At 42.1% G+C, this 13,737-nt stretch overlaps 1 protein-coding gene across 4 annotated transcripts in view; it reads right to left on the minus strand.

Annotated features, from left to right (window-relative positions):
• ASB5 (ankyrin repeat and SOCS box containing 5) overlaps positions 1–13,737 on the minus strand; it is a 77,838-nt gene that overhangs the window by 31,072 nt on the left and 33,029 nt on the right. For all 4 annotated transcript variants that reach the window (XM_073606680.1, XM_073606687.1, XM_073606696.1 and 1 more), the window contains exon 2: positions 4,994–5,073. In XM_073606680.1, the coding sequence (XP_073462781.1) occupies positions 4,994–5,073 (80 nt within the window). The remainder of the gene's footprint in view (positions 1–4,993; positions 5,074–13,737) is intronic.

Raw genomic sequence — 13,737 nt, forward strand, 5'->3', positions numbered from 1 at the left:
TCCTCCGGGTACTCCGGTTTCCTCCCACATTCCAAAGACATGTTGGTAGGTTAATTGGCTTTTGTCCAAAATTGGCCTTAGTATATGAATGTGAGTTGGGGACCTTAGATTGTGGGATTGTGGGATGTATGTGTGCAGCGCTGTGTAAATTGTCAGCGCTTTATGGGTACCTTAAATAAAATAGGGATAATTGTAGCCATGCACCCACACTCACTCAGGATGGACTGGTGTCTTTATTCAACCTTACTAACTATGTAACTATTGCGTGGTCGTGTGACGTTGTACCCAAACAAAATTGACATCCTTTTCTTCCCACAAATAGAGCTTTCTTTTGGTGCTATTTGATCACCTCTGCGTTTTTGTTTTTTTTTGTGCTATAAACAAAAAAAGAGTTGCAGTTGTGAAAAAAAAAAAAAAAAACATTTTTTTTTTACTTTCTGCTATAATACATATTCCCCCAAAAAAATATAAAAAAAAATTATTCATCAGTTTAAGCCGATATATATTCTTATACATATTTTTGGTAAAAAAAAAAAAAAAAATCGCAATAGGAGTATATTGATTGGTTTGCGCAAAAGTTCGCGTCTACAAACTATGGGATAGATTTAGGGACTTTTAATACTTTTTATTGTTCTTACTAGTAATTGCTGCGATCTGCGATTTTTAGCGGGACTGCGACATTGCGGCGGACAAATCTGACCCCAAATGACACTTTTTGGGGACCAGTGACATTATTACATTGATCAGTGCTATAAAAATGCACTGATTAATGTATAAATGACACTGGCAGGGAAGGGGTTAACACTAGGGGCGATCAAGGGGTTAAGTGTTCCCAGGGTGTGTTCTAACTGTAGGGGGGTTGGGCTGCCAGGGCCATGACAGAGATCACTGTTCCAGATCACTGGGAACAGAAGATCTCTGACATTTCATCTGGCAGATCCCCATTCTGCCTCTGTACACCGTGATCGTGGGTCGCCGGCGGACATCAAGTCTGCCGGACCCGCAGGCACACTCCCGCGGCGCGCAGCGCGCCTGCTGTGTCCCATGCACAGACTGCCGTACAGCTACGGTGGTTCACGCAGGAGAGCTTACCTGCCGCAGTATAATGACGGCGGCTGGACAGCAAGCGGTTAATTGCTCAGTTTTCAGAGGCAGCTTTGGAGCAATGCTGCATTCACCTAGGTGAGTATGATCCTACACTTTTCTTTTGTTATGTACAGTCTTGAGAAAAAAAAAAGTGGGAACATGATTGAAAACTTTAAATATATTAGGGGAGCTAGCAGTGTGGCCTTTTAGAGCACAGACCGTACTGCAGGTGGTCATGCTCACATTATTTGCTGTTTTATGCAATGTTTGTAAGTGCAACTTTTAAAAGTTAATGCACTATTAGCCTTTTTTTACTTCTCCAACACGCTGTCATCTGAGCACTTAAAGCCGGTGTCTAATGTGAATCCCAGCGACTGATCACTGAGAGCTGAATTATCCTGGTGAGGACACATATATATGGATTCTGTTGGTATTTCTACATCTACAGGTGGAGTCGATATACAGCCTGAGTTCCAGCGAGTGATCATTATCAGCTGATTTCCCTTTGAGGAGACACACGCATATATATCATGTTAGGATCTGGTAAGCTGCCATCTATTATAACCTTAGCACGGCGGTGAAGCACTTTTGGATGAGTTTGCATGGAACTTTTACTTGTGTATTGTTTTGGACGGACACTGTCATTTGACATAGCAGATGATTCACAGATGGACTAATTTACCTTATATACACGTTTTTTGTCATTAAGGTTGTTTTAATATAACCATCATTTTGAACCCATCAACATGGATAATTTTTATTTCAGGATTTTCATTTATCAGACTTTGTTTCACTGTTTTTGTTTCAATTTTTTGTCATTTTGTATCATTTGTTCACACATACAGTGGGGACGGAAAGTATTCAGATCCCCTTAAATTTTTCACTCTTTGTTATATTGCAGCCATTTGCTAAAATCATTTAAGTTTTTTTTCCTCATTAATGTACACACAGCACCCCATATTGACAGAAAAACACAGAATTGTTGACATTTTTGCAGATTTATTAAAAAAGAAAAACTGAAATATCACATGGTCCTAAGTATTCAGACCCTTTGCTCAGTATTTAGTAGAAGCACCCTTTTGATCTAATACAGCCATGAGTCTTTTTGGGAAAGATGCAACAAGTTTTTCACACCTGGATTTGGGGATCCTCTGCCATTCCTCCTTGCAGATCCTCTCCAGTTCTGTCAGGTTGGATGGTAAACGTTGGTGGACAGCCATTTTTAGGTCTCTCCAGAGATGCTCAATTGGGTTTAAGTCAGGGCTCTGGCTAGGCCATTCAAGAACAGTCATGGAGTTGTTGTGAAGCCACTCCTTCCTTATTTTAGCTGTGTGCTTAGGGTCATTGTCTTGTTGGAAGGTAAACCTTCGGCCCAGTCTGAGGTCCTGAGCACTCTGGTGAAGGTTTTCATCCAGGATATCCCTGTACTTGGCCGCATTCATCTTTCCCTCAATTGCAACCAGTCGTTCTGTCCCTGCAGCTGAAAAACACCCCCACAGCATGATGCTGCCACCACCATGCTTCACTGTTGGGACTGTATTGGACAGGTGATGAGCAGTGCCTGGTTTTCTCCACACATACCGCTTAGAATTAAGGCCAAAAAGTTCTATCTTGGTCTCATTAGACCAAAGAATCTTATTTCTCACCATCTTGGAGTCCTTCGGGTGTTTTTTAGCAAACTCCATGCGGTCTTTCATGTGTCTTTCACTGAGGAGAGGCTTCCGTCGGGCCACTCTGCCATAAAGCCCCGACTGGTGGAGGGCTGCAGTGATGGTTGACTTTCTACAACTTTCTCCCTTCTCCCGACTGCATCTATGGAGCTCAGCCACAGTGATCTTTGGGTTCTTCTTTACCTGTCTCACCAAGGCTCTTCTCCCCCGATAGCTCAGTTTGGCCAGACGGCCAGCTCTAGGAAGGGTTCTGGTCTTCCATTTAAGGATTATGGAGGCCACTGTGCTCTTAGGAACCTTAAGTGCAACAGAAATTTTTTGTAACCTTGGCCAGATCTGTGCCTTGCCACAATTCTGTCTCTGAGTTCTTCAGGCAGTTCCTTTGACCTCGTGATTCTCATTTGCTCTGACATGCACTGTGAGCTGTAAGGTCTTATATAGACAGGTGTGTGGCTTTCCTAATCAAGTCCAATCAGTATAATCAAACACAGCTGGACTCAAATGAAGGTACAGTACCATCTCAAGGATGATCAGAAGAAATGGACAGCACCTGAGTTAAATATATGAGTGTCACAGCAAAGGGTCTGAATACTTAGGACCATGTGATATTTCAGTTTTTCTTTTTTAATAAATCTGCAAAAATGTCAACAATTCTGTGTTTTTCTGTCAATATGAGGTGCTGTGTGTACATTAATGAGGAAAAAAAATGAACTTAAATGGTTTTAGCAAATGGCTGCAATATAACAAAAAGTGAAAATTTTAAGGGGGTCTGAATACTTTCCATCCCCACTGTACATGGTACCTTCACGATAAGCCTATGAGCTTATACACTTAAGTTTGACAGCGCACTTCACACACATTTCCATATTTTTTGTATCCCAATTTTCCAGGTTTTTTTTAGTGCAGCAGTCCTTTAGCATATTGGCCAAGCACACCCTTTTTAATTGTGCAATATTAGGGGTATGAATAAGGTTCAGGAGGGCAGTATCTTCAATATGGACACATGAACAAGAGGACATGACCTTAACCACCTCAATACAGGGCACTTACACCCCCTTCCTGCCCAGGCCATTTTTCAGCTTTCAGCGCTGTCACACTTTGAATGACAAGTGCGCGGTTATGCTATACTGTAACCATGTGAAATTGTTATAATTTTCTTCACACAAATAGAGCTTTCTTTTGGTGGTATTTAATCACTGCTGGGTTTTTTATTTTTTTCCTGAAAAAACAGTTTTTCTTAGTTTCTGTCAGTAAATTTTTGTGATTTTTCTCTTTCAATGATGGGCGCTGATGAGGCAGCACTGATGGGCACTGATAGGCTGCACTGATGGGCACTGATGAGGTGGCACTTATGGGCACTGATGAGGCGGCACTCATGGGCACTGATGAGGAGGCACAAATATGCCGCACTTATGGGCACTGATAGGTGGCACTGATGAGCACTGATAGGCGGCACTGATGGGTGGCACTGGTGGACACTGGGCACAGATAGGTGTCACTGGTGGGCACAGATAGGTGGCAGAAATAGGCAGCACTGGTGGGCACAGATAGGCGGCGCAGATAGGTGGCACTGATGGGCATTGATGGGGGGCATTGATGGGCAGCAGTGATGAGCATTGAAGGGCAGCACTGATAGCCAGCACTAATGACCACTGATTGCTGGCACTTGTGGGCACAGATTGGTGGCAATTGTGAGCACTGGTTGGCACTGATTGCTGGCAGTGGTGGGCAATCATTGCTGGCACTGATGGGCACTTAATTGTAATCAGGACACTGATGATCAGTGCCCTGATTACATACCTAGCTGTCCCTGAGAGGAGATGCCGCTGATCGGCTCTCCTATCCTCACACTCTGTCAATGTGAGGCGAGGAGCGCCAATTACCATCTTCTCCGTGTATACATGTGACTGGCTGTGATTGGACACAGCCGATCACATGGTTAAAGAGCCACGGCTCTTTACACAGATCGGGGTCGCACCGTGTCCTAGCAACACGGCACGGCCGTGATCATATGACGTCCACCCAGAACGAGAGACGCACCGCCCAACCGTCATTTGACGGTGGGCGGGCGGCAAGTGGTTAAAGGAGTTGTAAAGGCAGAAGGTTTTTTATCTTAATGCATTCTATTTTATTTTTTATTTTCTCACAAGCACCAAATTTCAACACTGGTATGAAGGAGCACTTATCAAACTACTTTTGATGGGCATGCTACTAAATTTATAATAATTAAAACCTACTTGTGAAAGCAATGTTTTCAGAGCAAGTAGACGTCCCTGGCTTGCTGCCTCATGCAGTGGAGATCGATCTGCCCAGGATCCTATAAAAGAACACAACAGTAAAACAAGGTGAACAACGTAATAGTACAATATCACACACAAAGTAAGGTTTAAGGTATATTGTATTGAGTTCCAGTTTATATCATACAGCTTTTAAACTGCCCAAGTTATTTGAAATATGTATGCTTTGAAAAAAAGATGTTCAAAATGTAGGATCAATCACAACAGGAATTAAAGTGGTTGTAAACCCCAGTCATGAAATTTGAACTAAGCACATACTGTATATCTGTAGTGTTTACTTGTCTCTCTCCAAAGCTCTAAGTGTCATTTCTCTCTGGTGCTTCATTCCTCTGTTATCAGCATCTTCTGAGAAGTTTTCCAACACATAAGATAACGTGAGCTAAAATTTGTGACGGGGAGGGAGATAAGCACATAGCTTGTCTATTCAGAATACAGCTCTGCATGTTTCTTTCGTTCCTCTGCCTATGTGGAGGGAGTGTCCCTTTCCTCCAATCAGCTCTCACACAGTGTCTCAGAGCTGTAACTGCAGTTCTCCACTTCCTTCTCTGTACTGCTCACAGATGCATAAGGATTTTATCACTTTGAGGCTGGGTTCACACTGGTCCGACAAATGCTCCGACATTGGGAGCTCATGTCGCATGACGTGTGATATTCAATGTTTCCCTATGGGAGCCGTCCTAACTGGTCCGACACAAGTCGTTCCGACTTTAGAAATACTCCCTGTACTACTTTGGTCCGACTTTGATCCTACTTCAGCCTATTGACTATCACTGAAGTCGGATCAAAGTCGGATCCTTGTCCTAACCATCTGACTTTGGCATCCGACATTGTGTTATTTCCTGCCCCCTGCTGTAGCCCCTCCCATTGTGTGTTAGTTTTGATTGGTCAAGGGACAAGTGTACTATCTGAAAAGTCGGATCAAAGTAGTATCCTGTTCATGAAAGTTGGATGGATGTAGGACCAATGTAGGATCAATGTAGGACCAATGTAGGACTGATGTCGCAGTGCAAAGTAGGATGAAAGTCGTACTACTGTCGTGTAGTATAGTGTGAACCCAGCCTGAAGAGTTGTAGGGTTTGTTTCATCTCTGTTTATCACCTGAGGCTATTTACGTCGCTGAGTATATGTGAGGGTTTACAACCACTTTAAGGCAGAAGAGATGCTTCTCTGCCCGAGCATCCCATCCAATCACATGCATGCTAACACTGCAGCAAAGCTTAGCTAGTACAGACTTTAATTTGCATCATGTTGAAAACTCACTGGAGTTGATTTACTAAAGGAACAATGGCTGTTTACTTAGCAAATCAAAGATTTGCTTAGTTTAGTAAATATGGTGAAGCCAAGTTCACTTTAAATATGCAATTAGTTGCAGGGAAAATTAAAGTGACTCTCGGTACACTACATTTTTCTACATCTAATCAAGCCGCCTGTTAAAGAGTGTACATACCTTTCCTGCTGCTTGTATCTGATAAGTCTTAATATAAAGTCTACTGACCTATGCACATTACATAATACAGTAATGATATGGAAGTCAACAGAGGAAAATAGTGAGCACTGTAGGGACCAATGGAAGTGCCAGTTTCCCTGTGGACCTTGCTTCTACATAAGACAACTTAGAATTAAGTAGCATTTGGAACCATAGACAGAAGAAAGGGTGAGTGTGTACATCATTCTTTTACAGGGCTTGATTTGAAAAATAGAGTATAGCAACTGGGTCACTTAAAACAAACAAGAGTGGATGATTGAGGTCAGCATAACTTCACCTCATTCACTAAGCTAAGTAAACTTTCACCTAGCTAAGTGAATAGTATCTACTTCAGTAAATCAACCCCATTATTTAATTAAATTCCATGGCAAATTGGATAGGTTGATAATTGGTATAAAGTAAATACGGGAAGTAGAGGATGTAGGAGTGGAAGTATAAGAAAACACTTTTTACTTACTATAAAAATACAAATATGTATGTTGCCAACTGAAAATAAGAGTGTAAAAACAAACTACCATAATATAAGATACCCTTTTAACAACTGCATTTTGGTTTTCTTGTATTCTTGGATTCTGTTTGCTTATGGTGTAGATACCAAGCACTTTAGATGATTGTCCTTAAAGAGTAACTCCACTTTTGTTGAGAAAAAAACATTCTCCTCTGGGTGATCTGTGTACATTGCAAGGATGGTAACAAACTTTGTTTCAGATTCCTACCTTTTGTTATTCTGAAGAAATCCAGGTGTGTTCCTCTGTGCTCAGTGGGTCTAATGGGAGTGGTTTCATAATTATCAACCAGCTGCTGCAGCTGTATGATTCTAATGAGGAAAATTGCAGGGTCTACATCCCTTTAGACATGTTTTCCTATTGGGATTATTTTACCAAAAATGACATTTTTGTTGCAGGGGATGCCAAAAATCTGACTTGTATCTTAGTGCAGACTTCTGGGAAAATCAGTGAGCCAATCACACAAGCAGGAAATTATGTTTCTGGGGAGCGTTCTGTACACATTCTGCGTACAGAACACCTCCAGGTAGCATTATTGCATTGCATTTATAGAAAATTTCAGCAGCTGCAGATTGAAAAGGAAAGGTCATTTTTAATAACATTCATTTACAATATGCCTTGTTTCACAATTGTATATGCTATGTTATTTTTTCTTATTTACTATTTTTTTCCCATGAAAGTGGAGTTATCCTTTAAGGAATTGAGCTATACATACTACTGTACAACAATATTTAATATACAGTAGGTATTATCAGGCAAATGTTCTATTAAACTATTTTATGACTTTAAAAACCTCTTTAAAGAGGTTGTAACCCTTAAGCCCTTGCCGACAGGCTCACGCCGATATACATTGGCATAAGGGCACGTACCTGTACGTTGCCCTTTAACACGTGACATTGTGGGCGCCTGCTGCGAGCTCCATGAGTGTGATTGCGGGTCCCGCAGACTCGATGTCCGCGGGGATACCCGCGATCGTCTCACAGAGAGGAAGAATGGGGAAATGCAAAAAAATGCTTGCTGTAATGCTGTAAACAAGCATTTCCCCATTCTTCCTAGTGAGAGGACACTGATCTCAGTGTCGTGTCACACGTAGCCCAGCCCCCCCAAAGTTAGAATCACTCCCTAGGACACACTTAACCCCTGCAGCGCCCCTTAGCGGTTAACCCCTTCACTGCCAGTCACATTTACAAAGTAATCAGTGCATTTGTAATCGCACTGATCACTGTATAAATGTGAATGGTCCCAAAATAGTGCCAAAAGTGTCCGATCTGTCCGCCATAATGTCGCAGTCACGATAAAAATCGCAGATCGCCACTATTACTAGTAAAAAAAAAAATTATTCATAAAAATGCCATAAAACTATCCCCTATTTTGTAGATGCTATAACTTTTGCGCAAACCAATCAATAAACGCTTATTGCAGGGGGTTTTTTTTACCAAAAATATGTAGAAAAATACATATTGGCCTAAACTGAGGAGAAAAAATGTTTTTTATATATTTTTAGGGGATATTTATTATAGCAAAAGTAAAAAATATTGCGTTTTTTTCAAAATTGTCGCTCTTTTTTATTTATAGTGCAACAAATAAAAACCGCAGAGGTGATCAAATACCACCAAAAGAAAGCTCTATTTGTGGGGAAAAAGATCGTCAATTTTGTTTGGGAGCCACATTGCACGACCATGCAATTGTCAGATAAAGTGACGCAGTGCCGAATTGCAAAAAACGTTCTGGTCTTTGGGCAGCCAAATGGTCCAGGGTTGAAGTGGTTTAAAGAAATAAAGAGATTCTGTTTCCTTATAGCAGATTAAACAGCGCACTGCTTGTGCTGTCTAATCTGTTTCACTCTAAGCTGTAAAAAATCTGGCTGATGCTGCCTGTTCCTGTGTCTCCCTGTGTGTGCTGACCACGGTAATCATAGCTGCTGATCCATGATTACTGTGGTCAGGTTACGTGCCTCCGTCATACTGCTCTTCTCCTCTCTCCCCCTCCCTCCCTGCCTGTCAACTCCTGTGTGTGTGAGCAGTCTCTGCCCCCCTCTCCAGCCACTATTAGTAGCTGGCAGTAAACGTAAAGAAATATTACTGCCAGCCCCCCTGTTCTATCAATCCATCCTACACTGTGTAAAGGTTTGTATGAAACGATGCGCAAAAATACCTTATCTCAGATCTTTTATGGCTGGTCACATGACCTCAGGCCGCTTTCTTCCCCCATCTAAGGGGTACAGCAGAAATGGCTGACTGGCCAGCACAGTGGTCACGTGATCTTACCGGCTGATGTCAGAGAGGGATCTCGACTCCTCCCGCTGTAGCCCTTAGATCAGGGGAGGAGAGCAGCTGGAGGTCACGTGACCGGCCATAAAAGAGCTGAGATAAGCGATTTACAGGCATAATTTTATACAAACATTTACACAGTGTATAATGGATTGATAGAACAGAGTTGCTGATAGTAATATTTCTTTACCTTTACAACCACTTTAAAGGCCGACTGAACATTTAGTTTAAACACTTTTCAGGTGCAACAAAACAATAGGTGTGCAATGTCTTACAGTCTGTTTTCTTTAGAAAGCAGTCACAACCTGAGTAGAAGACTGTCCCCTGCCAGTTTGTAGATAAGAACCCTTGCTTTCTGTTTGGAAGAAGTGGTTCCAAAAAAAGTCCAACACGCCCCCAGTTGAGCCAGAATTAGATATCTTCAATTAGCAGGAAGCATGAGGTTTGTTTATTGCAGAGCATGTCAGATCTCAGCAAATCATTGCTTCCACAAAGAGAGTACGAGTCCTTCTCTACAACGGCAGAGGACAAACTTTTTTACTACAGCTATGACTGCTTTCTAAATAACAGAAGCTGTAAGACTTGATGCACTTGGAATGGATTATCTGATTTAAACTGAATGCTCATTTGGGCTTTAGGGACCTTTCACAAATGCAATCTGGTAAAGTTTGCCTTTCAGTTTTTCAGGCGGACCTGATCGGAGGGTCCATGCATTCCCATGGACCAGCATATGTAAAAGAACCTATGTCCGTTTAAACCCACCTATCTCCGGGTCTGATCAGGCCCACAAAGAAAAATGGAGGAGGACTGCACCCTCTTTCACTTGGGTGAACTGGATCAGAGGCAGCCAGGTGTAAACAGACAGCAGAGTCCGTTTACTCCTGGCTGTCCATGAAGTAATGCGAGGTCTGTCTGTGTCCACTCTGCATAAACTGAGATGACATGCACCTGTCATGCACCCTACTCTGCTCCAGTCAGCAGTGGATCACCGGACAGATCCCCTGCTGATCAGAATGGAAGGCGCCCATGTGAAAGGGCCCTAAATGCAGGGCCACACATACATTTGGCATACATTTTTTCTCTATCTTGACATCCACAATTACAAATATGTTCAAATTGTTCACAGCAACATTACTTTCCACCCAATTATGTTGTATAATTGGTTGTTGTATGTTGTATAATAAGATTGGACTGGTGTCTTTATTCAACCTTACTAACTATGTAACTATAATAGCACCTAAAGATCTTGTAGTAGAAAAAAAAATAGAATCTCTGTACATATGACAACAAAGGAAAGAGCCCCTAATGAACTTTACATGAATACATGATAAATTGAATGTATGTTACTGTAGTACTCCTGCAGGAGCCACACAAATTACTTGTCTAGGTCTTCCCAGCTTCTGCACAGCAGTCAGGCACACAACAGGCTCATTCACTCCTTCCTCAAGGACCAGTCTAGGAGATGTTTGTTTTTGTTGTTTTTATTTTTGGAGAACTTGGATAGGGATGAGGAAAGTGGTGGGATATTCCAAAGATAAGAACTATGTACAACTGAGGACTTGATCTTCCTTTCTGAATAAGCTATGATGAAGTCTGGGCTTGTAACAAACAGTAGACCTCAGCTTAAGCAGTAGTAGAGACATTAGAGCAAAGTCCCTTTAAGCAGGAAAGTGTCTGGACAGAGCTCTTCAGGACATAAGTTGGTGTCCCCTTTAACAGACCCACAGCTGACTACAACTTGGCACCAGAGGAGTAGCTAAAGCACAAGGTCCCCAAGATCTTTCAATCCCTGTACTTACAAGGCCCAAGGACAGTTTGGGCCTCCTTCCATTCTTCCAAGTGATGCCCTCCAGTGATATCAGACAGATCTGTGGCAGACACCTACCCTCAGCCAGCTTCTTCTAAGCACCCTGGTCTCTGCATTCCCCTCCTCAGGTCGCCCACCCGAGTCCTCCTCACCGCAGCCTGTGCCTAAGAGGGCAGCTTGCCCCCCTCAGGCTGGACTCCTTCACTCTGGAACAAGATCCAGAGCTCTATGTGCTCCCAGAATAAATACAGTCTCCCAGTATACCCTCAGAGCCTGCCTCTCTGCAATAGGCTGGGGCTGTATCAATATTCATGCTGTCATCCGCATAGCTCCACACCTATCATCCAGAAACTTCTCAAGTTTCCTGGATACTGAGGGAGCTACCCAGCAAACTTACAGGAGCAGATCACAAAGATCAGGCCTAACTAAGCAATTACAGTTCACTGGATACTGTGAGCCAAACTATGCTTTTACCTTAACCAACATTTAAAGCCACAATGCCTACAGTGTGGACACTAAAATTACCTTTCAAAAACACACTCTAACACGTATCTAACTATCCTAGCACCTACCTAGGAGGGTGCTACATTACATTTGGGAACCCCATATATGAAACTGGGGGCAAGATTTGATGGTGCTTTGATATCAAACATTCCCATCTTTACTGTCCATAGCTAATATACGATTTATAAGTTAGTTTACAAAACTGCTGAAAGACGTCTGTAAGCACCTCCTACCCTTCTTTTTCACTCTTTGCTACAACGCTCCTTCATAGCCTACTAAAACCATTGTTCGATCTGCATATATTTACATACTGCTTCAAGTAATATTGATCATTAACATTAACAGCACCATTTCTTCAGTTCTCCTGGGGGTATTTGAAAAGGATCACCTAGAGAGCTGTGCAACAAATGTCCACCACTGCCAAGGGCTCAGCCTGTGGTGAAATGGAGTTGGGTGTAACAATGCCTATATCTATCCAGTGGTGTAGCTAGCACACCTGGCACCCAGGGCTGGTCATGTTTTTGCACCCCACCCCCAAGAAAAATGGTATGTGGCAATATAGCAGTGCCGCACCAAAACTGTGTGTGGTCAGGTTGCATCAACAGTGGGAGCGGCTTAAAGGGCCATATGCTTTAATGACTGTGCCACAAGCGAGTATGTAACAGACAGTACAAACCTCAGTACACTCATTTTAATAAAATTAAATGGTTTTATTGCATATCCTTTACTACACACAGCTAACCTTAAAGTGATAATAAAGTCTTGTTTTTTTAAAAAAATAACAAACATGTTATACTTACCTGCTCTGTGTAATGCTTTTGCACAGAACAACCTGGATCCTCCTCTTCTCGGGTCCCTCGTCGGCGCCCCTGTCCCCTCCCTCCTTCCGGGTACCCCCACAGCAAGCAGGTATTTGGCAAACTATGCAGAGGGTGCTGCCTGTCCATTACACTTGATCAGGCGGCAGTGACACTCTTAGATTAGCGCTTCCCAGTGCGGGTGGGGGTGACGGAACCCCTGGCATCACCCCCCTAGATGCGTCACCTGGGGCGTTTGCGCCCCCGACCTAGTTTCGACCCTGTATCCATCTACAATTGTGGGCTACTTTTTTCTGGATGGGGTTAGTTACAGGAGTCTTGCAATGCTCTCCACAGTCCAAAAGGTGTGAATTAACTGATTACCTTAGTTGGATTGACAGTGAACAAACTTTGTAATGTCTACATATACCTACGCTATTTATGCTACAAGCACATTAATTATTGCTATGTGGATTTTGTATGATTCCTTCTACTATACCAGAACATTATTAGTTTTCCTAAAGCCCATAAATCACTACTCAGATGCTATATTGAACTGTATTGTTAGGCCTATGGCGTGCAAGTCATATCTACAGACAATCTTCCAGCAATTTCAACCTTTTCAATCCTTAGATCACAAAAATTTATGAACCATGTAAATCTACCAAAAGTGTAAACTGGTGATGGTAGGTTGTACATATTTGATCTAGGAAATTGTTAAAAAAAACTGCTTGATATTGCTAGAAAAATGCCAGCACAAGGGAGAACATGTATATGATGAATGTGCTCAAAATAGGTATGGTTTTAAATGGCCAAGGGAAACAAGTTGACCAGTTGTTTTACCTTTTATAGTAATATATTCTATTTGTTGGTGTTGCTTTTAATCACTGGTCTTAGAGTTGTGACAGAAAAAAAAAAAAAAAAAAAAAAAAAAAATATATATATATATATATATATATATATATATATATATTATACATATATATATTTATATATATAACCGTATATACTCGAGTATAAGTCGACCCGAATATAAGCCGAGGCACCTAATTTTACCACAAAAAACTATGAAAACTTATTGACTCGAGTATAAGCCTAGGGTGAGAAATGCGTAGCTACTGTAAGTGGAAAAGAGGGTCAACAATGCCCATTTGCAGCCTCACTGTGCCCATTTGCAGCCATAGGTCCCCCCAAACTTCAAACTCGGTAGTTAAGGGTTCCTAGATGCCCCCTAGCTGCAGCCAAAATTTGGGATCTCTGGACCCAAAGGGTCCCGAAATGACATTGCTGTAGATGGACACAGTTGACCGCCAC

This window comes from Aquarana catesbeiana, linkage group LG01 (genome assembly GCF_042186555.1).
Source record: "Aquarana catesbeiana isolate 2022-GZ linkage group LG01, ASM4218655v1, whole genome shotgun sequence".
Classification (NCBI taxonomy): domain Eukaryota; kingdom Metazoa; phylum Chordata; class Amphibia; order Anura; family Ranidae; genus Aquarana; species Aquarana catesbeiana.